The 26,997-nt window shown below is 39.9% G+C and overlaps 1 protein-coding gene across 1 annotated transcript in view; it reads right to left on the bottom strand.

Moving 5' to 3' along the window:
• The window catches only part of LOC122812004 (inactive carboxypeptidase-like protein X2), a 730,993-nt gene that overhangs the window by 139,629 nt on the left and 564,367 nt on the right, over positions 1-26,997 (bottom strand). Inside the window, exon 18 of the mRNA XM_044084217.1 lies at positions 10,199-10,535. Coding sequence (XP_043940152.1) covers positions 10,199-10,535 — 337 coding nt within the window. The remainder of the gene's footprint in view (positions 1-10,198; positions 10,536-26,997) is intronic.

The raw sequence follows: 26,997 nt of genomic DNA, 5'->3' as shown, positions 1-26,997 counted from the left end.
AGAGCCTTATCTCTCAGTGATTCACCTGGCAGGGGGATCAGGGCAAAGAACCTGCTGCACTTATTGCTCAGGATGCAAAGAGGTTGCAGCAAGGTTGGCCCTACTGGTGGAATATCTTTTCCTCAACTTTCATGTTGACAGACCACTCATGAGGTAACAAAATGGACCTGCTCAACTTGTTTGCTATCACACTGGATTTCGCTGGAATATCCATTACTATCAGAAATTGATTGAATGAGATCGCCCACTGCCACACTCTCACAGCTTCTTGACACAAGGGGTATGACCTGGTCCCTCCTTGTCTGTTGATGTACCACACCACTGACATATTGTCTGTCTGAATCGCAACAGTTCCAGAAGAGAGAGGGTCTTGAAAAGCCTGCAACACTAGAAAAACTGCTCTTATTTCCAGGACATTGATATGCGTGTTGGCCTCTTTGGAGGACAATGTGCCATGGACTGTCTTTCCCAAAAAGTGCCTACCCCCCACCCTATCTGGGAAGCATCCATGATCACTATGGCTTTGGGCTGGGGGAGAATAAAGGGACGACCTTGTAATAGTTGATTTTAATGCATCCACCCCAATAGGTACTTTTTGCATTCCTGAATTATTCTGATCTGAGTGGACACTGATTGGTGTAGAATAGACCACCGAGTTGCCATTGAAGAATTCTCATATGATATCTTGCTAATGGTACCAGAACTATTGCAGTTGACATTGATCCCAAGGCTTGCAGAATCAATCGAGCTGATAGAGAAGAATTCTGAATTATCTTTTTGACTTGAAATCAAATAGTTTGAGCTCTTGGTAAAGGAAGGGAAGCTTCTCCTGACACTGCATTGAACAAAGCCCCTATGAACTCTAGAGTCTGAGTTGGTTCTAGCTGAGATTTGTTCTGATTGATGGTAATCCCTAGATAAGAGCAAATTTGAAGTACATAGTCTTGAGCTTGTATCAGAAGATGCCTGATCATAGTGGTAATGAGTCAGTCATCCAACTATGGAAACACCTAGAATCCCTGTAGTCTCAAGTGAGCTGTTACTACTACCATGCATTTGGTGAACACCTTGGGGGTTTTGGTGAGGCCAAATGGCAGAGCTCTGAACTAGTAATGACTGTCTCCCAGCCGGAAGGTTAGGTATCTTCTGGATCACCTGTTCATTTTTATGGGATAGTACACATCCTGAAGATCTACTGAGCACATCCCATCGTCCTTGTGCAGGAAAGGCAAAATGGTCTGAACCACAACCATCCAGAACTTTGTATACTGAATCAATTTGTTCAGATTGCTGAGAGCCAAAATCCAAAATTGGTCTCCAGTTCCCTGTTTTCTTTGGCACTGAAAAGAATCTTGAGTAAAATCCAGATTGTATGCGGTCTGGGGGGACCTCTTGGATGACTTTTTTTTTTTTAACAGCTTTTTTATTTCTACAGCTGCTGCTTTCCTCTGATGGGGTGGGACATTGGGAATTTTGTTTACTGTTAAGAGAGGGGGGAAGGGAAAAGGGAATTATATAACCTCTGGAAATAATCCTCTGCACCAACATATCTTTTGTAATGTCTAGATAGCCTATCTGGTGCAGGGATAGCCAAATCCTCTGCCCCAACATATCTTTTGTAATGTCTAGACAGGCTATCTGGTGCAGGGATAGCTAAACCCTTACAGCCTGCAGGCACTGTCAGGGTCTGTCAGAAAAGGAATCTCTGGACCCCTGGTTCTGTTGGCCTCCTCTGCTGTACAGGTGGCATATTCCATTTGAGTTCCCCCCTCTGGCTCAGGGGGGAACTATCTCCATATGGATCTTGGAAAGGACCCTGGGGCTTTCTGAACCAAGTCTTTCAATTACCTTGTTGATTCCTAGAGAAGGTTCTTTGAGTGGTGGAAAAATGTACATTCACTGCAGAGAGGGTCTTTCCATCTTGCTCACACCTGGAGAGTGTGTCCTTCACCTTAGGGCCAAATAATGAACTGCAGTCAAAAGGTGCACTGAAGAATGAGGACTTGAAGAACTCTGCAAAATAACACAAGTGTATCCAGCCATGCCTCTTAATGGAAATCACTGAACCAACTGCCCTAGAGGTACCTTCAGCTGCATGTGAAATGAGCCTCATGGATGAATTTGTGGTCAACTGTAGGGTAGCCAATGGTGAGGCAACAGAGCTCTGTGGCTCAGAAGTACTGGTCCCAGAGAGGTTTTTGGGGAGTTTCTTAATCAAGTCCCTCTGCAACCTGGTGAAATGTGCCAGATTATTTATAAATCTGAGTGCAAAGGTCAAGGCAGCATATACATGCTTCCCAAATCTATCCAATAGCCTGGACTCTCTCTTAGGGGGATGAGCACATGAACTCTGTTCCGCAAGTTCTTTCCTGCTGGGCAGCCTGTTAACCTTGGGCCAGCTGTCTCTGTGGAATAGAATGAAGAGGCTCAAGTCACAGAGCTGTATGGGATCCAGAAGGGAGATTCGAGGAGGGTGGAACAGTTCATCCTCCAGATGCAGAGAACACTCTCTCTGCCACCTCAAAGGCAGAGTGATCTGGGGAGAAGGAGGCCGATGGAGCCGAGCAGTCATGCTTCCAGACCATCAGCTCCCATTGACCTAAAAGCAGTCCACCCAAGGCAGAAGTCAGAGCCGTTCTAGCCAATGTCGATGCTCTGAGGGGCAGAGACAGCTGCAACAACTTCAAAGTCAACTCTAACACCTCAGATCCAACAATGACGCTTTGGCTCTGATTGTCATCTGGTTCCAACTCGCTTGGAGCCAGTGCACTCAGAGAAAGTACTGGAGCTGAAGCTACAGCAGTTTTTGGCTCTGACACTGACGGTCCCAGAAGACTTGGCTCCAAGGGCTGCAAAATCATGGGTCGCATTGGTGAAGGAGCTGAGATGGGCGGTGTAGTACTAATAAAGGTCTCTGACCCTGACGGGATAGGAGCCTGGAGAACTCCCATCTAACTCTGTGCTGAAAGGAATTTCCTCATCTTCCTGTCCACATCAGGCTCCTGGAAGAACAAGAGGATGAGGCTATTGATGGGGACCTGGAACATCAGTGTCTCTCCAAGAATGGGGAATTCACTCTGGAATGTACAGGATCCAAGAATGATGCATACCTTCTTAGGGGTAAGTCCTTTAGATCTGATGCTATTGGATCTGAGGAAGCAGATCTGACATCTGATGCCGACTGATCTGAAGATTTAACCTTTGGATCTGACTTTTTAGACAGTTTTCGAGCTGGCTGCATTGTCGGATCCGAGGATGGAGTAGAAGATCCAGATGAATCTGATGGCCTTTTCCTGTGCTCTTTCTTGTCCTGTTTAGGGGGTTGAACCCCAGTGAGTGACTCCAAAAAGGTTGTAGAAAGTAGACCTTTTAGAATTAACTTGTTTTTGTGTTCAACAATCGCTTGAGAATTAAATGACTTGCAGATGTCACAGTCAACTATTAAATGATCACGGCCTAAGCAACAAATGCACAGATCATGTGAATCAGACAAGGGAAGTTTATGCTCACACTGCTTACATTTTTTTAAAGCCTGAAAGCTTTTCTGCCATTTTACACTGTAAATCTAAAAGAAGAAAGAAAGATAGAAAAAGATATTTTTAAAAAAAAAAGCTACCAGTAATGGTATAAAAGGGAAGGGGAGAAGCTACCAACAATGGTATGAAAAGGAAGGGGAGAGAAATAAATACCAACAATGGTATTAAGAAATACACAATCAGTGTAGATAGGGAATTTATAGGTATGTATATATATATATATATATATATATATATATATATATATATATATATATATATATATATACATATATAAAGAAAAGAAAAGAAAGAAACTGTAGACAAGGAACTAAAAAGTTCACTTAACTGATTAACTTCACCAACGCTCAAGAGCTCAAAGCGACCATGTCTGAACGCGAAAGTGGCAAATGAGATCTGAGGTATGCTGGGGGTAGAGCATTGTGGGTCAGGGAGATGCTCGAGAGTTCTAGTGGCCACAAGCTGTAAAAAACAGCAGAGTCGAATTTGAGGTTCGGATCCAAATCCAATTGTTGAGCAATGAATGAAAATTGACATCAGATACAATGTTTTCTTTCTTTTTTTGAAGTTAAAGTTTCCAGGTGCTGAGGGTGTATCTCAGCACCTGTGTAGTTGTGTGTTGACATAGGCATTTTGGACTTTATTGCATCAATGTTTTGCATTTCGATGTTGGATATATTCGATGTATGGTAATTATATATATATATATATATATATATATATATATATATATATATAATAGCTATATAGATAGATAGATAAAATTAATGTATTTATATAAAAATGTGTCATATAATGTTTATTCACTAAGTTCCTCATTGTTAGATGAATGACATGTTAAATTGTCTGATTACACCATTATTGTCTATTTGTATTTGTTGTATTACTAAAGGTGCCTAGGTCATGACTAAAAAGTGTTAATAGGCCAGCTCAATTACTATGTTAACACATGGCAAATAATTAATTAAATAAATAAATAAATAAAATACTGTATAATTTATACAGCACACTCTATAGTGATACAGTCTACAGCTATCTCCACAAACATCCTGGTGGTAAACTCAGCAGACATTTATCATTCGGACAGCTACTGTTACGGTATGTTTACTTGCACAACTGTACTATGTTCATCATTTGATCACTGTTGCAATAGCCTTAGCTATACAAGTAGAACACCATAGCTTATACAGACTGGGAGGAGGAAGGAGGAGGGTCAAGAAGCCCTTAGATAATGTTCCTAGCAAATCCTGCTCTAGGCCTGGAAAAGGAGTCTAGTTTGTAGTGCTTTGTTTAAGTATGTACACAGAACCAAGTTGCTGCCTCTAGAATACCTTTAGAATCCACCCCTTTCCAAAAAGTCACTGATGAAGCCAAGGCCCTAGTAGAATGTGTCTTGACTCTGCCTGGAATTGACTTTTTATGGTGGGTATAACAAAAGGAGATAGTATGGGACAACATGGGACAGCAGTGAAATAGTCTGCTCTGACACAGGTCGTCCTTTTTTCTTAGCATCATAAGAAATGAATAACTGATCAGAGTTTCTGAAGCTTTTAGTTCAGTCAGGATAATATCTAAGATTTCTGTGGACATTCAGAGTATGAAGAATCCTTTCTCCCTCATTTCATATTTCTGGAAAGAAGACAGGGAGATAGATAGCTTGGCTCTAAGTAAACTCAGACATCACTTTAGTCATTAGTGAATGATTAGTTGTCACGGAAACCCTACCTCAGTGGAAAATGAGATAAGGTAAACTCATCATTCTTGCAGAAGTCAAAGCAACAAACAAATCAGTTTTCCATGTTTTCCATGTTAGTAACTTCAAATCAACTTGACAAAAATGTATGCTAACACAAATCTGTTATTCTAGCAAACTTTGAAGTTTATTAGAGCAGTATTTACAATTTGACCCTGAATTTGGGTCTCTGTCCCCCATTACTGTTTTGCTTAGTCCACATTTCTTGTACTTAAAGTATGCCAGGGGACCATAAATGACAGAGAGTTGAGAGCATTTATTACTGTTAATAGCTCTTTTACATTTATGTGCTTTGATCAGTCCTTTTTGTTCCACAGGCACTGCACTTTTACTGCTATAAACACTTCTCCCCAAGCAAAGACAGAAGCATCTGCAGTTGCAGACTATGCTGGAGCCAGAAATGAAAACGGGAGACTTGGATTAAGATAAAACTGTTCCCTTTTTACAAATTCTAAAATAGAAATATTGACTATCAGGGGATGTTGATGTTGGGACCATACATATTTTAGGTACTAGTGAATCTTTTTCATGTGATGCTTGGCTAAAGGAACCATGAGAATTCTGAATGTCATGAATCCTAATATCCTGAGAAATTTCCCTGCTGAAGCCTTGGAGTGAGTGGAAAAACCCAGGAACAGATCCAGATATAATCTGCTCTTCCCTGTGGAAGAAAACCTCTTTGAACTCAGGCATTTGGGAGGCTCCCCAGAAAAAGAATCCTGTGAGGAGGGTAAAATGTAATCACCATAACAATACATACGTGTTGCCTTAGGATCTATAGCTCAAGCTCCTCCCCTGACCCATAATCCCTTCCAAACTCTGTAGTACCTCAGATTAAGTTTGCTCCCTTTGTCTTAGAATTCAAAAGTCTACAAACAATAATATTCAAAAAGGGAAAGAAAGATAAATGACAAGGTACCAGAGTCAATATAGTAGAAAATCAGGAGTTGAAACAGGAGAATGACCAATAGGGAATACCCATCAGTGCATACAAGAAAAACATATATAAATCTTCCATTAATGAAAGGAGGAATGGAGGGAGGGAGGTTGAAGAAGGATGCAAACAGATAATACAGATAAATTGTTATGATGAGTACATAACCTTTGTATCTGATGCCATCTTTTTTATATATTCCTCAACGAATGGGATGCTACTTGAACTAAACGTGGTCTTTATGGAAAGATATTCCAGAGGATGGCAGAACCTAATGTTGCCCTGTCTCTTGAATAAAATATCCAGATTGTAAAGAGCAATAAAAGTATGAGCACTGGACCAAGGGCAGCCACTCAAATGTTATCTGTTGAAGTTCTTGATAAGAAAGTGGAAGAAGTGGAAACAGGTCTTGTGAAATGAGACTTTGGAGGTCTTGGTAAGGTCCTCGTAGACATGAAAAATACAATTATTGAACCATCTAGCTAAAGTTACTTTTGACCCAATTTTGCCTTTGAAAACAAGATGAACAACTGATCAGATTTTCTGAGAGCTTTCGTTTTATGGAAGTAGAATCTGAGTTGTCTATGTACATGCATATATTCCCTTTTATTAGAGAATTTGGGAAAGGAAAAAGGAAAAATGAACAGACTGACTGAGCACATTTTCTGATGCTACCATTGGTAAAAAGGAAGGGTTGGTTTGAAGAGAGACTCTTGTCTTTATGAAAAAATTAAGTATGGTACCTTACAAGACAGTGCCTAGAGTTCAGATACTCACCCAACTGATGTAATAGCAAAAAGAAAAATGTTTTTTTCAAGATAAAAAACTTTAAGTCTACTTTAGCCGCTGGTTCAGAAGGGGGATTGTGTCAAGGTCTGTAGAAGCACTGCAATATCTCAAAGAGGAGTGGGATCCTTAACAGGTAGTTTGAGTAGAAAAGTACCCTTAAGGAACGCTTTGCACAGCTTAAGAGATGCAAGAGAACAATTTAGATGACATACTTGTCTTTGCAGAGTAGGCTGCGGTGGTGGTGCTGTGGTAGTGTTGTCGCCTCACAGTTAGATGTTGCCCGTTCGATTCTCAGTTAGAGCGTCTTCTGTGTGGTGACATGCGTGAATGGGCGTTCCTTCATTGAAGGTTGTGCATTAGGCCCGGCAAGCCAGCACGTCAAAATCTACTGCCAATCATTAGTGGACCAGAGTTCCACTGTGGCGACCCCTAACCGGGAAAAGCCGAAAGAAACAAACAAACTTGTCTTTGCAGAGTCTTTTTCAAAGTGTCAAGAATCTCTCATTTAGATCTGCTTCACAGACTGGGATATAGATGGTCTAAATATGGAAAAACATGATTACCTTGCGGTCTACAATAGGCTGTCACCGGGGCTAAACACTTTGTGAATACCCTTGGACCAGTGGATAAACAAAAGGGTAATGCAGAGAAATGAAAGTATAATCCAGACACAAAACGTTTAAGAAGCATTTGATATCTGTGGTTACAGGAATGTGATATTAAGCACCCTTTAAAGCTAGAGTTACTATTAAACTTAAAAGGGGAATCGGAGGTAACAGATTATGAAGGGACAACATTTTGAACTTTGGAACTTTCAAAAACTGATTTAGAAAGGAACGATCTAAGACTGGTCTCCAGGATGCTTTTTTCTTCCTTTGGTACCAGAAATATTCTTGATTAAAAACATATCCATATCAGAGAATGACAGACAACTTCTATGACCCCCCCACTGAGTTAGATGAATGACAGGAGGGGAAAAAGAAGTTTGATCTGGTGTATGAGGAGGAATCCCCTGAAAAGGGGGTATGGATTCCTAATGCCATCTGTATCTGTGATGCACCTCTCTCAGAACCCATTTGTATGAGATTATTTGCTGCTAAAGAGGGAAATGGAGAGTCAGATTTTGGGGAAGATTTAAAGGCTTATCAGGATAGGAAGGGGGATTGAGTGGGGTTTTCTGCAGATAGTCATTCAGACTTATTGGACTGTTCTTGTTTCTAGAGAGCTCCTCCTTTCTTTTTGGAGCCCACTGCCATTGTTTCTAAATCTATGCTTACCACAAGCTTGCTGTGTCTGCTTATTTTGCTTTTTATAATGGGTGCTGAAGCAGGTATAAAACCTTTAACAAACCTGCAGAAAACTGAAAAATCTATCTGACTAACCCTTGAATCTGTTTACCTATCTCAAAACACTTTTCAGGATCTCAGCAGCAGAATATCCAAAAGCAAACTCTCTAAAGGAGAATTCAGAATTTTTCAGCTTTAACATCCTCAGGTAGATTTTTGCTCACATAACCAAACAAAGCTTCTCTCAACAGTTCCAGTAGCAGCTGCTATGGAAAAGGCAGCATCTGAATCATAAACACACTTCAAAGAGGGTTTAATTACTTGAGATAGATAAGCAGTAAGCTTATTCATAGAAGACTTTTCCTCAGAAGAGAGAAAAATGGCTATAATGTTCAGCATATTATTAAGTGATGGAAGCATAAACTTTAACTTTTGCTTGACAATTAAGAATTCTAAAACTAAATGTGGCAGAAGTATAAACTTTTCTCCCAAAGCTATCAAAACTTTCCTATCTTTATCAGAGGAGGAGGAACTTCATTTGGAGCAGACTGACTGCTGTCAGGCATTTCATCCCTGCAGACAGGCATTCCAGTCTGGCTAAACAGAGAGGCATTCCCTGCTCCTTCCTCAATGACCGACAAAAGTAGTTCACCATTGCCCACCAAGGGTACTCCAACAGCCTCACAGGAAGTGTTTAACTCCCAGACTATGGAAACTGAAGGGGTTTCACCAGATGGAGCCAAGGAAAAAGATGAATGGTCTGAGGGACCAAAAATGGCCACAGCAGAGTTGCCCATCTGCAGCACAGGCAAATTTGTAGCCTGCTGATGGGGCAAAATATTTGGAAACTTTCCTCATTTTTGTGTCTGGAAGAAGGAAGAACTGATGAAAAGGTAAATTATTCCATGGTAAAGCTGAAAATGAAGGCTGAAGTATGGGAAACAATGGTGGCTACAGTTGGTAAAACAGGTAGGTAATAAAGTATTTTTCCACCAAAAACTCTGTGAAAAGCACAACATACACTTACCCTACCCCCTAAACACAGTTTCATAAAAATTTTATCACAAAAACACAGCAAAATTAAACTTTACTTTTAACAAGTTTTTACATCAAAGTAAAAAGCACAACCACAGACTTCAACTGACTGGTAAGTCATGTGGCCACCAAATAAACATAAAATTCCTAGTAACAGTTTCACAGAAAAAAGTAATGTTTCTGTCATAAAACAAAATGTAGAGGAATTTTCTCCAAAGGGAATTTATCTGCTCAGCAATGAAGAAACACTAGCCAGCCATTGATCCTCCAAAGCCCACAAGAGATGTGCTCTTTGGTGGCAGGAAAGCTCTGAAGAGCTTGGTGCCCAGTCCACTAATATTCTCCAGCTCTACTCGACATGTCAATGGTGTGAGAGATGGACGGCTATTATATTCTGTGCAGGATATAACTCATATAGTTACAGCTACTGCAGCATTGATCAAATGATGAACATCTAAAAAAATCATTACTAAGGGTCTGGGTGCAGAGATAAACAAAGTAATTATTCTGTACCACTAACAGTGACTGCCTACATTTTTCTGTTCATTTTGAATGCTGACAGAAATTTGCTAATTCTGTCCACCAACAACTTCAACATTGCTCTGTTCTCCTTCCATAAGTGTTGTTAATTCTTCCCCTGTAATTCTGGTCAGTCTTCTTTTAAAAAAAATCATCATACTTATGGACTTAAACCCAGACCAGTAATACATTGTTTCTGCAGAAACTGCTCATTCAATATTTTCTGAAGCTAGAATTTTTTATTGCTATACGCTTTTCACCTTGTACAGTACAGAGTGAATCTATCCACCCTCAAGCATTACATGCTACTTACACCTTTTAAGAGTGACTTAGTGACTGTACTCACTTCCCAGTATAGGACGCCATTTTGCACCATTGACAATTCCATCTCCAGTAGTGAAATCATCAGTATGACAGGACCCACGGTACGTTTCTGTCATGGTGAGATGAGTAGATGCATAAGAGACAGCCAGCCATCGGAAAATAGCCTTATCCGGAGTCTCACTGTTGCCTGTAATGAATTCGTCTTGCTCATCATCTTCTCCTCTATTCCTGTTATTGTACATCGGTCTTGGTTTGTCATAGGGGTAAGTCACAGCCTGTTCACCACCCTGAATGTTTGCTCCTAGGACAAAAGGGATTTTTTCCATCCAGGAAATAATAGCCCTTGTCTCCACTGCCACCTTTAATTAAAAAAAAAATACATATATACATATAAATTAATTTTAGGTTGCTTTGCCTTCTGCACATTGCTACTCAGAAATAACAATAACATATGCTGCATGTTTACTAAGCAACTATCAGTTGTCTTGTTTCTGCATACTGCTACAGCGATGCTAGTGCATTCAATACAAGAAAAGCCTTGAGCCAGCAGATAATCAGGCTGGGAGAGCAACCAGCAGTATGTCCAGCTATATGATATTGGCCACACTATTGTTGTCTTAGTGATCACAGGTGGACCTGCAGAAGCTAAGACTTCAGACAGATTGATGGACATCAGGTTATCTGAGTTCACATACATGCCCATGCACAGTAAACATTTTGTGGGAGTCATGGAAGACATGGGGAGAAAATAGAAATGCCCTCAACCTCAGCAGGTTTACAAGTGCTATAAACTGCAGTACCAAATTGCAAGCTTAACAGGAAAGTATTAATACTACAGGCTGTACACCCAGGAAGGAGGGTAGTCAGAGGTAAGTATGGCAAGGGACTTTCCTAAAGAAGACATGGGGAAGCAGTAAGTAGGAAGTGCATCTTGCAGCAGGAATAGGGAATGGGCAAGCTTCTGACTTTTGGACTGATTCATTTTTGCAACATTAGCTTGTGTTGGCTGTCATACATTTAAAAGTTACACTTTCAGGTTTCATCAGAAATCATTCTTTTAGAAAACATAATAGCATTCTATGTCAGAAATGTGCCTTTTTTGTCTGACACCTTGTTCAAACATGCATATTATGTCCCAAATAAATGCAGATAAATTACTCATCTTCAGACAGTGTGATGTAATGTCTGTATACTGTAGCATGTTTCTATGAAAGGAAGCACCAATGACTTAACATTTTCACTGAAGAAAAAAATGAACTTGACAGCTGTGGTCAACAACTGAATTCAGACTGACATTGGAAAGCTGCACTACACATCATGTATAAAGCAATTCACTTTACATACCCTTGCTGTACTGCCCACCACCTCAAATATACAATGTTTACAAAACAAAGCTGATTCCCTTGCAGGTTAAAAAGTTTCCAAAATCTCATTAAGTGAAAGTTAATGTTCAGAAATATAACTTAAAGAGTTCTTTTAAAACTTACTCAAATAAAATATTTTGTTTAATTGATCTGACTTTGCAAGATGATTGCAAATGAAATCAACCTGATGAAGCACAGATAAAATGAATGTGCTGGTGGCCTGGGTTCAGCTACAGATTTTCATTGTCAGATACTCCACTGGGAGGGGGTAACCAAGGTAATAGGGTCTTTATGGTCTATGATAAATAAGTGCTGCGTTTTCATCCTGGATTATGGGTACTACTGAATATAGTTTCTTTTCTGTGTGTTGGATTTTGCAACTGATATCAACATCTGCTTGTGTCATGGATGGCAAAGAAAAGGCAGAAAGACAGGAAGGCAGTCCAAGTGAATAATATGAATAAGATGACAGATGACATTCACTGACCCATCATCAAAGCAGGTCATGTGGCTAGAAACAGGGCTGTGTAGCCATAGGTGCCACGCAGATAGACAAAAAAATGGCTGAGAGACTTTCACCATCAAAAGTCTGGATATAACTGGCAAAGATAGCACTGAGGTGTGATACGGGCCTAAAAATACTGAATACTTTGAGGGAAAATTACTGGTTAGCAAAAACAAAAAGGAAAAGATGAGGAAGGATAATACCATGGCCAGACAGAGTTTGTGAATGCATAGTAAAGGATGACTGAAGCTAGTCAAATGAGATAAAAAAAAATAAATGAAATAAAAATGTCTTGAGTCAAATAAATCATTCTCATTACTTCTAATATGAGTATTATATGATTGGATGAAGATCAGGTCTTCAAAGATTTTAGCATCAACTCTGGGAATCTACAATTGAATTCCCTTTATCACAAGGTATGACGATGATGACTGTCATAATATACAATTTACAGTTTGCAGCAGGGGATATAACACCCTCTGTGGAGGTTTACACCTGCATAGAATTATGTTTGTTTTCTATTTAGAGTGACAGTTCATGAAGTCGACTTCAGTATGTTTGACACTAAGTTTATTAAAAACTATACATATTGCTCCATTTGTAGCAAAAAGCTTAATACAGATGAAGAGAAAAAAAGTTTTTTTTTTTCCTTTTTTTTTGTCTTTTAACTAAAATGAGAGTAAGGAGGGTTGAGGGCACAGTGCAGAAACAGGACCTGATTGGATGGGGCAGAGGGACTGGGTTCTGTCTGCATGGAGCCAGCCAGTTAGCATCCAGGAGTTTCTTCTTCTCTTGAAAGGTTGAGGGTGTGGGGCACTAGCACAGGGCACTAGTTGAGCCAGCTGCACTTCTGCATATAACAAACCATCTCTAAGACGTTCACACAAATATTTTAAAACCAGAGGGGTTGAAACCCTCCAGGTTGTGGATAGGCACCACCTAGAAAATCTCTTCCACTTGTAAATGTAAGATTTTCTAGTTGCAAGTTTCCTTGCCTTCTTATGTACCTGTTGCACATCCTCATGGAACAAGTGCCTAAAGGGTATCAAAAATAGAATCATCCAGTCTGTCAGTTGCATTTGCTCTAAGCCCCTGATGTTGTGTGAGTAGATCCAGTCTGTGAGAAAACGTGTGGTAATTGACCTTGGTCATTTCCATTAAAAGGGAGAACCAACTTTACCTTGGCCAAAATGGGGTTACTACAATGATCTCATGTAGTTCTTTTTTAATCTTTAGAAGACCCATGGGAATCAATGGAAAGGAGTATTCCTGGCCATGGAAATGATAAATCGTCTATCTTCCAAGAATTGCTGTATGGATGTCTTGAACAGATTTTTGTCACTTGTCTATTTTAAAAGGAGGCAAACAAATCTACTTCAGTTGTCCCCCACATCTGGATCAAGTCTTGGAAGACCTCTACATGGAGCTTCCACTTGTGAGGGTCTGTCCATGATCTGCTTAGTCTGTCTGCCACTTTGTTTTGCTCTGATGGAATGTGTAAGGTCTGAACAGTCAGAATCCTGTACAGTCAGCTCCCTAGCCATTTCTGCCAAAAGGCAAACAGGGTATGACCATGTACCACCTTGCTTGTTCTGTGACTACTAGAAGAGGAGCTGTAGTCCATAAGTAGTGGAAAACTTTTAAGGCATGAATCGCTGCCAGCATTGCTTTTAAGTTTATGTTGCTTAGCGTGTCCTGAGGACCCCAAAAACCTTGCACTTGAACTTCCATGGAAATTACTCCCCACACAAACGTTGAAGAGTCCATCTGGAGAGACTGGACTGGGTTCTGAAGACAAAAAGAGAGAAAGAAAATCCTAAATTCACAGACAGCTGATCTCTCCACCACTGCAGTTCCTGTTTCACAAGTCTCAGTACCAGCACCAGTACCTGGAAATCCAAGGGAGGAATTTACTGCATCCAACAATTCTTCGCTGTCATTTGTAATCTGGCTACTGGTATCATGAGGATGAGGATTATTGATGCCATGATGCCTAGAATTTTGAGGAACTATCTTACTGAGGCCATGTCTAAAAGAGAAAAATCCAAGAAAATGCCCTGATATGTCAGAACTTTGTCTTCAAACAGGAAGGCCTTCCATTTTAATGTGTCTATCCAACACCCCAGGAAACAATTCATTGAGAGGGTGTGAGGAAGGACTTTAGACTGTTAAATTTGAAGCACAGGTGGGAAATCAGGATGTGACCTTTCCTAAGGACTCTAAGCACCTGGATACAGAATCTGCACAAATCAGCAAGTCCTCTAAATAAGGAAAAATGTGGATGCCTCAGGTTCTGCAACAGGTAACTATTGGAACCAGACACCTCTGTAAGTACTCCAGGTATGGTCGCTAGCCCAAAGGGTAATTCAAAAAATGATAAAGTAAGCCAGATACAGTAAATCTAAAAAATATTCCTGAAACTGGGAGCAATACAAATATGATGGCAAGTGTCTTTAAGATCTAGAGTCACCATGAAACAGTGATCAGGAAGCAATGCTAGGACTGACTGGAACGTGAGCATTCTGAATTTTGGAACTTTTAAAAAGGTGTTTAGAAAGGATAAATCTAGGACAGGCCTCCAGGAGACAAAAAAGATTCTTGTGTAAAATCTTTTGCCTTTGTTTATCACAGGCAGTAGTTCTATGACCCCTGCTTCTACCATGTGATGGAGCACTACAGGAAAAAGCTCTGTTTGGTCTGGTGAGTGTGTGGGAGTCCCTCTGAACAGGAGAGGATTTTCTATCCACTGTCAAGAGTATCCTCTCTAAATTATTCTCAAAACCCATTTGTTTGAGTCTATATGCATCCAGGCTGCAGGCTTGAGAAAGAGCCTGTGGGAAATAAGAAGAGAAGGAAGGGGGGGGGGGTTGTGGTGCTCTGTGGCTCGGCAAAATCTTTCCATTACAGAGGGCTGATCCTTTTTCAGAAAGGAACTCCTCTTGTTTGGTTTCAAAGAATTATGCTCCTGCCATTTCCTTTTCGATCCCTGATTTTTGGGTGGCTGGGATTTTTGTTTGTTTTGCCCCTTGAAGGAAGACACTTTGGGTAGAACTTGGATGCATGACACATCTTAGATACCCCATGCATTAAGTTGCCTCTATCATCCCACTGTTTCAGAATCTGTGTAACAGATCCCAAACACCAAATAAAAATTTAAGGTGTATTCAAAATTTCGGCTTTTAATTCAGAGAATTTCTGATTATGTAACCAAGCATACTATCTTAGTACAACAGAAGAAAGAGCATTTCTCAAGACTGCATCTGCATCTTCAAGCATACTACTCAAAGCATGTTCTGAAACCTGAGTCAGATTAGAAACAATTTCATTCCTATAAGACTTTTGCTCTGTGGATAAAGATGTAACAAAATCATCCAAACTGTAACCACACTGTAAAATAAATTTTCAAATATAGCCTTGATAATTTAACATTCTTATGGTTGTCTTACTAGAACAAACCATCCTTTTGCACTGCAGATCTAACCATTTTTCCCACTTTATCAGGGGGAGTTTGATAAGATGACGCCAAAGACTTATTATTTGAGAAGGCAGGTGGCAAGACCACAGCTGGGTCAGCAGTCAAATGAGAAAAGAGATGTGTCATATACAAGGAGATCTTATATTTTCTCTGAGCCTTTTTTGAGACTGCTGGAATAGATACAGTATCCTGCAGGCAGCTTTATAATCATCTTCTAAGGCTGGTAAGAGAGGAAGGATAGCCACAGAATTGGGCATCTTGTCCTCTATAATGTCATATGCTCTGTCTAGCTCTGGGGTAGTTCCAGACTGCTACCAAGCAAAGGCATCACGAAATCTAGCAATCATCTGAGGAAAAGAGAACACCTTGTTTGTACTTCAGCTGGTTCACCTTCTGAAGAATCTGAGTGACTGGCCTCATTGCCAAATAGGAAATCACCATTGTCCTCAGCAGATTCCTCATCATTCTTTGAAAGAGAATGGTCTCCAGCCAAACTAGCACAAGAGACATTTATGGGAACACACCCACCAGAATTAGCTGTCTGCATAACACTCTTAGCCAAGGAAACTTATACAGCTATAACTGGATTATCAACTGTATGATGAATTTATTTATTTATTTATTTATTTGCAGTTGGTTTACCAGGATAGTCCATTGGGCCAAAGTGAACCCGTTTTCAATGCAGTCCTGGGGAGAAAAGCTCCATAAACAATCAAGGTTACAAAATTTTGTAGATAATAAGTTTACATGTGTTATAATATAGCGCAGACCAATTAATATAGCAATATGACATAGATTGAAAATATACAATTAGATTAGACAAGAACAGACATTGCAAACAGTAAGGTTTTAGATAAATGAACAAGTAGTGCAGAATTTTAAGGAATGATTACAAGATATATACAGGAATATTAATATATAGAAAGTTTAAGTAAGAGGTGTAGACTAGAATAATATCTAGTTTGCAAGTAAATAACAACAGTTTATGAGTTTGAGGAGAAGTTAGAAGGAGCACTGTTGATAAAAAGGGGAGAAAAAGAAATTTTGCAGTGTGAGTTATGTGGGGTGGCAGCTGGAGCATTCCCACTGGGATACTAGGTATGAGTGAAGATTTTTTTTGAAGATAGAGTAAGTAGGGGTAGCATGAATGTGTGGTGGTAGGGAGTTCCAGAGTCGTGCTAGACTAAAGGATAGAAGGTGTTTGCCTGGGGGGTGAGCTGGTTTGTATATTTCTAGAAGATTTTGGTTGTTGGATCATAGTACTCTGTCAGGTAGATGCATTTTAAAGGCAGAGGAGAGGGAGGGACAGAGTGAGGGGTTGAGAATGAGCTTGTGTGCTAAAGTGAGTTGGGTATAGATAAGGTGATTAGGTGTTCTAGCCAGTTTAGTTTATGGAGAGAGGAACAATGGTGGGTGGAGGACTTATGGCTAGTAGCAAACTTGGCAATTTTGTTGTAACAACATGAGAGTTGAGTTTTCAGAGAGGATTGTAGATTAGTTAGTAGTGGAGCTCCATAGAGAAGGGAAGGTATGAGAAAGGATGAAGAGAGGGTGAGTTTAGTGGTGGGTGTAAGATAACGGTTTTGTCGATAGAGCATACCTAGTTTTTGATGGGGTTTTTTGATATTTAGTTGTATGTGGGAATTAAATTTAAGCTGATTGTCAATTAGCACGCCAAGTAGCTTTGTCTCTGATACCAGTTCCAGAGTTGTGTTATTATGACTAGTGATACAAAATGTGTTTTTGTTGAAAGGGGTGACTTTAGAGGGAGTAAATACCATTAATTTGGTTTTAGAAGCGTTGAGTGCTAAATGATTATTTTTCATCCATTGTTCAGTGGTTGAAAAAGCATCTTGAGTTAGCTTTAGAAGTAAAGGGACAGAAGTGGCAGAGCAAATAATAGTTGAGTCGTCTGCATATTGGATGATGTTAGAGAATGGGATAGAGTTACGAAAGTCATTAATAAATATGTTAAAGAGGAGGGGACCTAATATGGAACCTTGTGGAACACCAGTTGGTGTATTAAGGAATGAGGAGGTGGCCTTTTTCCATTTTACTGCTTGATATCTGTTGGATAAGTAGCTGGAGAACCAGTTCAGAGAAGAGAGAGATAGGTTAAGCTTAGAGAGTTTAGCTATAAGAAGACTGTGGGAGATAGTATCAAAGGCCTTAGAGAGATCCAGTAGAAGGGTAGAAACAATATGACCAGAGTCTCGGGCTTTGTTTACAGTTTCCAGGAAGGAGAGGAGGGCAGCCATAGTACTGTGGCCTGGTCTGAAACCATGTTGTGTGGGAGTTAATAGGTCCTTATCAGTGAGGTAAGGTAGGAGTTGTAGTTGGATACACTTTTCAAGGAGTTTAGAGATGGGAGACAGGATAGCTATGGGACGAAAATTATTGACATTGTTATTATTGCCTCCTTTGTGTAAGGGTATGATAAAGGCCTTTTTCCAAATTTGGGGGACTGTGCCTTCTTGGATAGAATGGTTTATTAAAATACTAATGGGGTAGGCAATTGTTTTGGCAGCTATGCTGAGGAATTGTGAAGGGATATTGTCAGGAGCATTTGAACCTGGTTTCAGTTTTAGAAGAAGTTTTTTTATGGTAGAGGTGGGTATGGGTTTTAAAGAGAAAGGTGAGGAGTGGGAAGAGGGGGTATTTGGAGGTGGGAGTGATGAGGAGGGAGGGAGAGCGGGATAGGAGCTGGAGGGTGCAGAATGAGAAGATGGGAGAGGGGGTTAACTAGTGGATGGCGGTGGATTGTGAGTGGATGAGGGTGTGCGTAATTTGGATGGTGGTGGAAGGTGAAGGGATGAGGGTGGGGGTAATTTGGATGGTGGTGGAAGGTGAGTGGATGAGGATGGGGGTAATTTAGAGGGAGTGGAGATGTTAGAGAAAGATGAGGTTAGTTTGGAAATAGAATCAATGAAGAAAGAGTTAAATTGAGTAGCCAGGTCTATGTCAAGAGCATTTGGGTTTGGGGTGGGGGTGACTGGTTTACTGGGATTTAGGAGAGTGGAGATGCCTTTCCAGAATTTCTGAGGGTTAGTTTTATTGTTGTTTTGGAGTAAGGAGAAGTAATTTTGTCGATCAGTGGTGATCATCTTTTTTACTTTATTACGGAGTGTTTTGTATTCACTGTAGAGGAGGGGGGGTCTTATTTTTCTGGTAGTGTGTCCAGAGTTTGTCTCTGTGTTGCATTGTAGTAAGTGTAGCTTTGGTAAGCCAGGGGGCAGTTTTGGTTTTTATTCTTTTTGTTCTTAGTGGAGCATGATGGTCTAGGAGGTTTAAGAAGGTAGTGTTGAAATGGGCAACTGCATTATCTAGAGGAAGTGTTTTTAGAGTATTCCAATTTATTGCTTTCAGAGAGTTAGAAAAAGCTGTAGGGTTAAAGTTTTTTAGGTTACGAGTAGTAATAACATTATGGGTATGATGAAGAGGTGAAGGGAGGCGGTGTGTAAATGTGGGTAAGTGGTCACTAAGAGGATCAGGAAGAGTACCAATGTTGGAGAAGTAATGGGGGTGAGAAACTAAGATCCAGTCTAGGATACTGCCACTGGAGGGATTTTTTGAGGGGCGTGTTATAGAGTTAATGAGCTGAGAGAAGTTGTAGAGGTTAATGTTAAGTGGATTTGAGGTAGACTGAATGGAGGCCCAATTGATATTCATGTCTCCTAGGATTATAGTTTCATTACCGATGTTATTGGAGAGCCAGGAGAGGATGTCTTCAAGTGTAGAAATGTTATCACCTGGGGGAATATAAAGGGAGGCTATACATATATGCTTGTGTTTGTTGATTTGAAGTAATGTTAGTAGTAACTCTGCATTATTAAAGTGGGGAGTGGGTTTATTATAGGGAGTAACTGATAGTGAGGATGAGTATAGGAGAGCTACACCACCCCCTTTTTTGTGAGACCTGTCTTTTCTAATGATAGAATAGTTTGGTGGGATTATTTCAGAGTCTTTTATATGGGGTTTTAACCATGTTTCAGAGATGGATAGGATGTCAGGTTTGTTGTGTGTAAGCCAGGCATGCAGGTTTGGGATTTTGTTGACTATGCTTTGGGAATTTAAAGAAGTAAGTAATATGGACTTGTTAATAGTTGCTGAGGTGGGGGGACCTGGGTTAGGGTGGATATCTCCTGATAATAGGGTGGTGATTAGGTATAGGATGGAGTAAGAGAGGTGGTTTGAAGGTTTGGAGTGTACATTGGGCTCAATTGTGATACTGGAAGAATTGCTAGTTATTATGGGAGTGGAATATCTTTGTGAGGTAAGCAGTTTATATGGAAAAAGTAGATTGTTTTTTATAGGATATAGGTGTGGAGAAATTGGGGTGGAGAGGTAAGGTAATGTGGTTGGTTGTATGGAAGGATTGGGAATGGTAGATATTAATGGGTTGGGTGAGGTAGAGAATAAAGGAACACTGTAGAAGTAGCAGTAGTAGAAAGGAGATGTGTAAAGTTTTTTTAAGCATAATGGGATGAGGTTGTCAAGAATTAAGTAATTACTAGATTGATTATATGTATAAAAGAGCTGGTAAGGTTTTTATAATAAAGAGGGTAGTGGGATGTTGGGTATTGTTTAATGTAGTGGTGATTTTGGGTGTTTGCTGGTGAAGTGATTAGAGTTTAGAGTGGGCGGGGTAAGGGAGATGGTGTGCAAGATTGATTGGGTAATTGTAGTGGTGGGTGTGGTTTATGGAAGGATAAAGGTAGAGGTGCTGGGGGAGGGTGAGATTTGAGGGCAGGGTAGGGGAGCGGAGTGAGCCCGCAGGGTGAACGGAGCGGGTTGAGCCAAGGAAGGCAAGAGAAGACCAAGAACCTATCAGTGGAGTATGGAATGCAGACAGGTAAGTACAGGGGACAGGGGTATAGTCGGATAGAGAGGGCTATGGTGATTTAAGAGAGTAAAGTAAAGTTAGAACTTGGTGCTTTTAAAGGGAAAAAGTAAAGTTAGAGATTGGGCTAAATACAAGAGAAATATTGAGCTGAAATTAAACTAGTGGGGAGAGGGTGCCATCTAGTGGACAGATGGTGAGATGCACCTGTGGCTCCACCAAGGCTATTCCTGGGGTAGATTAAATAGGGGGAGAAGGGGGACAATATAGGTCAGGGAGCTGGGAGAGGAGGAAGTATGGTTATACAGAAATTGGAGGAAAGGTTGGCTGCTGGCTTTCTTGGCAAGGAAGCGTTCTCAACACCTAGCAGGGCTTAAATAACTGTAGTAGTGTAGGTTTAGCAACTGGTGCACATACTTCCTTGGTTCCTTCAAGGAGATGCTTGGTTCTAGTCCAGTAAAAGGGATGAGGCAGCAGAGTTTATAAATATTGCTTGAAGGATAGGTTGAGCTTGTAATAATTATAGTGTAGGTCTAGGCATCCACACGGGCGTATCCACAGTGGGTAACACAGGGCCTGAAAGCTGGAGACAGGGGAGAAAGGTAGGAGAGAGATAGTACTTTAGTAATAGGGAGACACAATAGTTCAACAGCTGTAACTTGATTCCAATGATGTTGAGAGCAGCACGTGAGTAAAAAGTGTAACAATTTAGCTAGAAGTTTGTATTAGGTAAAAATGCAACTAAAAGAGGTTAAACAAATACTTCTGTAAGCTTTTATACAAATATCTAAGAGACACGAGCAAGGAAGAGATAAATTACACTCAGTTAACAATACAGCTAAATATGATTGAAGCAGTATTAATGTATGAAATTGCATATAAATCTAAACATACACTGGTAAGGGAGGTAATTGCACGCACTTGGCGAAATTAGGCACTACCATATAAGCTTGATAATATTGCAATGCAGTGTGACATGAAACAACATAGGGAGGTAATATTACAAAGATAGTTAGATTGGAACAGCCACTAGTTGAGCCTTTAGTGCCTTTGCTATGTGATACGCTTGTGTGAACTGGCGTTTACAGCAAACACGTAACCGGAACACTCCACGGCGTTCCCAGACTATATAACCAATTGAGAGACTATGACTTAATAAATGGTGAATAATTAAAATCACTCGACCCTATAAAAATATGCACTCCACTCTTTAAAAATAAGCACTACCACATAAGCTATGTAGTGTAGTCATTCTATTAGGCTGAAGCGGTATCTAATAAGTACAAGAGAGGAAGGTAATTTACTTAAAAGCACGTGTATAGGTTAGCGTTTACTCAAATACAGTTAGCGTTTACTCAAATACAGTTAGCCAGTACACTCCACAGCATTAACACAATGTAGTAAGCAATAGGCTCTTGATCCCTTGTTACTAGACTTGGAACAATATATTTTAGCTTAAAGCACCTGAGTCTTAACAAAGCACGTCAGTAGAAAGGCGTTTCCAATTACGCCCTTGTGTAAACAGGTTACAACAGTTAGCCAGCACTCTCCAAGGCACTATCAAATTATAATGCAGCACACTCCTCAAACACTAGATTCTAGGCTTTTTAAAATAATATGAGATAGCTATACACTATTATAGTTGCTTCTGTTTCTTTTTTTTGTGCACTTTACTACAAAATAAAATACCTGGGAACAGAGTATTATTTCTGGCAAGGATTTTCGTACCCCAGATTACTCCTGCACCTAAAGGGTTTGGTTTTTCCATACCTTCACCAGGTACTGGAACAACTACAAAAGATGTGTCTAAACCCCTTTCCATAGTGGCTGACAAAGATACACTAGAGGGAAACAGGGCAAAAGGTAAGTGGTCTGCGGGGTGAGCAGTGACCCTGACAGAATCACAAACTTTAACTGAGGCATATTTTTATTTTGTTTTTTATTTTAGGTGTAACTGGGTTTGATGGAGAGAGGTAGCAGAGTTAGGATCCATCATGTCAGTGGAGAGAACACCACCCAGAATGATAAACTGACAGTGCTGGATAATGTATTACAATAAGCACATACAGTTTCTAGTAATAAGTATGTCCCCATGCAACTAAACTCTGCCAAATTGTCATATTATCAGAATAAAAAACAGTTTGAAATGTGTTCAGAATTATTATACAACTCATAGAAGTTGAAGAAGTTCCAGTGCACGAAGTCTAAACACCAAAGCAACCAATTTGCCAAACAACTGTTAAAATTCAGTTTCACAAAGGAGTTCTGCACCCACTTACATAAATGTATAATGTTGTCAATCCCAACCAGATCTAAATATAATGGGAAATAAAAAAAAAACACCTTGGCAGGCCACCTACATAAATAAATGGTATAATAAGAGAAAAAAAATCCTGAAGTATACAGCAGATCAAAAGAACCTCATATCAAGGATATCAAGGTTAGTTAATAAGAATTTGTAAGGCTGATGAACTTCATACAATCTCAGGCATGTTATAGACTATAATAAAAACATTCACCAAGGTTGGAAGAAAAGGAGGAACACAAGTACATTGAGGAAGTTCCAGCTGTAATAAATCATAATTTTTCAAAGAAAGTAGACAGTCATTATGTTTCCACTGAAACAATTAGTTCGTCCTTGATATGGTTTCAGAAAAATAAAATTCTTCCAAGGGAAAATCAGAAGAAATGACCTCCTTAGAATCAGAATTGGTTGCCTGAGCAGAAAGAACAGAATTTGTTCTCTCACAATCAATCCACTGTTAATCATACTGGGAATCTTCTGAGTGAGGAATTCCTTTTTTTTTTCTTACCAGTAAGTCCAGAATGAGAAGGGGTAAGAGCCTGAAATAAGCCCAGTAAATCTTCCCTGCCTAAAGTAACAGAGACAGTAGAAGATAAATGTTTAACTTTCTGCTTTTTTGGACAAGGATCACCACAGAAGCAGACCAACTCATGTCAGGGACATCACCCTTGGGAATAGGCATCCTTGTCTGGCTAGGTAGAAAAGTTTCTCTGCTCTTTCTTCTGAGACTGACAACAGTAGTCCTCCCATATCCAACAACGACACTCCAACAGTTACAGCAGACATGGGTAACCACTGTTCCATGATGGCTTTAGGAACTACACCACAGGAAACAAAGGAAGAAGATTAGTGGTCTGAAGAATCAGAAATAACCACTGCAGGATCACTCATCTGCAAATGAGGCAAAGTAGTAGCCTGCTGAAGAGGCACAGGCTGTCTGAAAATGTTCTTCTTTTTGTGGCTGAAGTAAGGAAGAACCAAGGAACCAGTAAGTCGTTCCATTGTTAAGTCCAGAAAGACCTCTAAAACAATTTATAAAGTTTTTATGAACAATTTTTTAGCAAATCTTAGAAAAGTACGCATTTACATGAAAAGAAAGAAAGAACCACACTTTTTAACAGACTGAAAAGTCATGTGGCAGTCCAAGAAATTATAACTCCAAGCAAAAAAAAAAAAAATACACAGTTCATGAAAGACAAAATGCTATTTTCATCATACAATTAACTGTGGAAGGGTTTTCCCCCAAAGGGAACTTAATCTGCTCAGCAATGGACAAACATAAGCCAACCATCAATCCTCTAAAGCCTGCCGAGGAATGCAGTTTGGCAGCAGGAAAGCTTTGAGGGGCCTGGTGCCCAGACCTCTAATTTTCTCCAGCCCTGCTCAAGCTATCAATAGTCTGTGCACATAGAAGATGCCCTTAAACTTTGGAAGCTAGCCAGTTCTTATATCCTCAGTGGAATATATCCCATATAACTAAAGTTACTGCAGCAGTGATCTAATGATGAACATCCACTGTTGCATGGGTCAAAACGAAGTTACAAGCACAATTTTTGGAGAATCCTTCTGGACTTTTAGAATAGTCCTGGAAATCAGTAGAAAGCATAGAAAAGCATACTTGAATGCTTCTATCCATGGGAATGAGAAAGTATCAGTCTTCTAGGCTTTTTTGCAAAGAGTCCTGGAGCAGAATTTCTCTAGCTGTCTATTCTGAAAGAAGGTGAACAGATCTACTTGAATTATGCCTCACAGTTGGATCTGTTCTTGGAAGACTCCAGGATGAAGTTTCCATCCATAGGGGTCTGTCCTGATCCTGCTGAGATTTATTTATTTATTTATTTGTTTGTTTGCAGTTTGTTTACCAAGAAAGTCCATTGGGCCAAAAAAATGAGCCCATTTTCAATGGAGGCCCAGGGAGAAAAGCTCCAAAACAGTTTTACAATAAAAATAACAGAATGTTCAAATGAAGTTACATAACAGAACTCAACAGAATACCATGATACGATATTTTACAATAAAAATTGATAGTAAGGCAATTATACTTAGATTTTAAATTGATGAGTGAAAAAAGTTTAAAATGTATACATTTATGGGAATAAAACAAGACAACCACAAAGTGGAAGAGGAGAAACTTATTGAAGGAATGTTTTATGGAGTATTCTTAGGACATATAAAATGACAATAGTAGGAGATAGAAAGAAGTGGGATATATATTTTCATAAGGCAGGAATAGGAAAATAATTGAGAATGAGGCCTTAAGCAGGGAAGGATGCTAGTTGGTTTTAATTACAAACAGAAAGGTGGATAGAAATAGTGGAGAAATAGTGATTGGATAACAAGTAGGATAGAGCAGGGTGGGGTGCAGTGGATGGTGTCAGGTGGGATGAGAACAGGAACAATCCCATCGTGAGGAGAGGTGGGAGTGAAGGAGGTTCTTAAAGGAAGAGAGGTTATGGGTAGTACGAATATGTGGAGGAAGGGAATTCCATAGTCGTGCCAGTGAGAACGATAGCAGATGTGTCCCTGGAGTGTGTATAGGCTTATGTACTTCTAGGAGGTTCTGGTTGCTGGACCTGAGTGGTCTGCTAGGCTGGTGTATATGGAGGGTGGAGGAGAGTGATGGACAATATGATGGTCTGAAGATGAGTTTATGGGCAGTGGAGAGTTGGATGTATGAAAGATAGTTTAGGAGTTCTAACCAGTTCAAGGAGTGGAGAGCTTTGCAATGGTGGGAAGAGTAGTTGGATCTGGTAGCAAATTTGGTGATTTTGTTGTAGCAGAAAGCTAGTTTGGACTTTAGGGAGGATTAAAGGTTGGTAAGGAGAGGAGTGCCATCATCATCTGCAATCAGGTTTTGCTTTGATGGAATGCATGAATCCTGCAGAGTCAAACTGAGCTGAGGTGCTATCTCTCTGCCTGTCATAGCCAGTCAGCAAAGAGGGTAGGATCTGGTAACCCCTTGTTTATTTATGCACCATATCACTGTGGTATTGCCTGCATATACTTTCAAAGGTCCTGGGGACAAGATATGATCTATGGCTTTCAAAGTACTGATCACTGCCAACATCTATCTGACATACATGTGTTTGTCTGTCTGAAGGATTTCAGTGAGCATGGACTTTTATTTATCTCTTTGGAAAACACACCCCCTACAAGTCTGATGCATCTGTCATTATAGACTGTATGGGGATTGGAAGGGAGAGTGGAAGACCATGATTGCAAGAGATCTGGTCTATCCAGCAAAGAATTTCCCTTTTATAAAATCCTAGAACTGTGATCTGAAAGGACAAGGGGTGTAGATGCTGAATCCAAACTGTTCTAAGGTACGACTGTATTTTCCTCAGGTGGAATCTGGCCAGTTGACGCATGACAATCATAGATGCCATTTATCCCAAAATCCTGAGAAATTCCCTTGTGAATGCATGGCTCTGATTGAACAAACTCATGAAGAACTGCTGGAACATCTCTACTTTGTCTGGAGAAAGAAAGGCTCTTCCTAGTGCAGAATCCAATAGACATCCTAGGAATACAATTCTGTGGAAAGAGATGACAGAAGTTTTCTGAAGGTGACTAGAAGACTCTAGACAGTTTGTAAAGACTCTTGACAACTAGAAAAAAGTCTGCAAAGATGAAGTCCATAAATGGAAAGATCTGAATGCCTTGACACCCACAATAAGCAATGACTGGAGCAAGACACTTTGCAAATACCCTTTGTGCTGTGGAAAGTTCAAAGGGTAAGACATAGAACTAATAATGTAACCTAGACACAACAAATCTCAAAAAAGGTTTACTATTATTCTGCTCAACAACAACATGGATTTCAAAATCATGTAATCACATGGGTGACTGGTAAAAACAACGAATCACAACCTTTCAAATGCATAAAAGTGAAAGCATGGAAGTGAGTGGTTCTTGCCAAATCACTGTTCACTTTAACAGTGATTTTAAAGCAAAATTCCAACTGGTTCGAATGCTGAACGTCATTCTTACCATTTTTGACATATGGTAAAAATGGCATTCACATTTTCAGCTATATGATGAAACGACTCAGAAATAGTGTGTCTTTTAATGAAATGATAGCAAACTCTTAAAAACACCTGAATTTTAGAGGGTTTTCCTTTCTTTCTGGAGCCTCCATGTCGTTGCTTTTAAAATCATGTTTGCCTGCACTTTGCTGTTTAAATTGCTTATTGAAAATTGGGATCTGATGTAGACAAGATTTTTTTTTATTTCCTTTGAAACAAGAGGGCTAAAAAATCACAATCACTCCTTGTATCAACTTTCCCTTTCACTACACTTTTTTAATACCTCAACTGAAGATAGGTCAAACTG

Source organism: Protopterus annectens, chromosome 9.part0, assembly GCF_019279795.1.
Source record: "Protopterus annectens isolate FY-2018-M chromosome 9.part0, PAN1.0, whole genome shotgun sequence".
In the NCBI taxonomy this organism is placed as follows: domain Eukaryota; kingdom Metazoa; phylum Chordata; order Ceratodontiformes; family Protopteridae; genus Protopterus; species Protopterus annectens.
The sequence above is the reverse complement of the archived record's forward strand: the minus strand, read 5'-3'. Positions and strand labels throughout refer to the sequence as shown.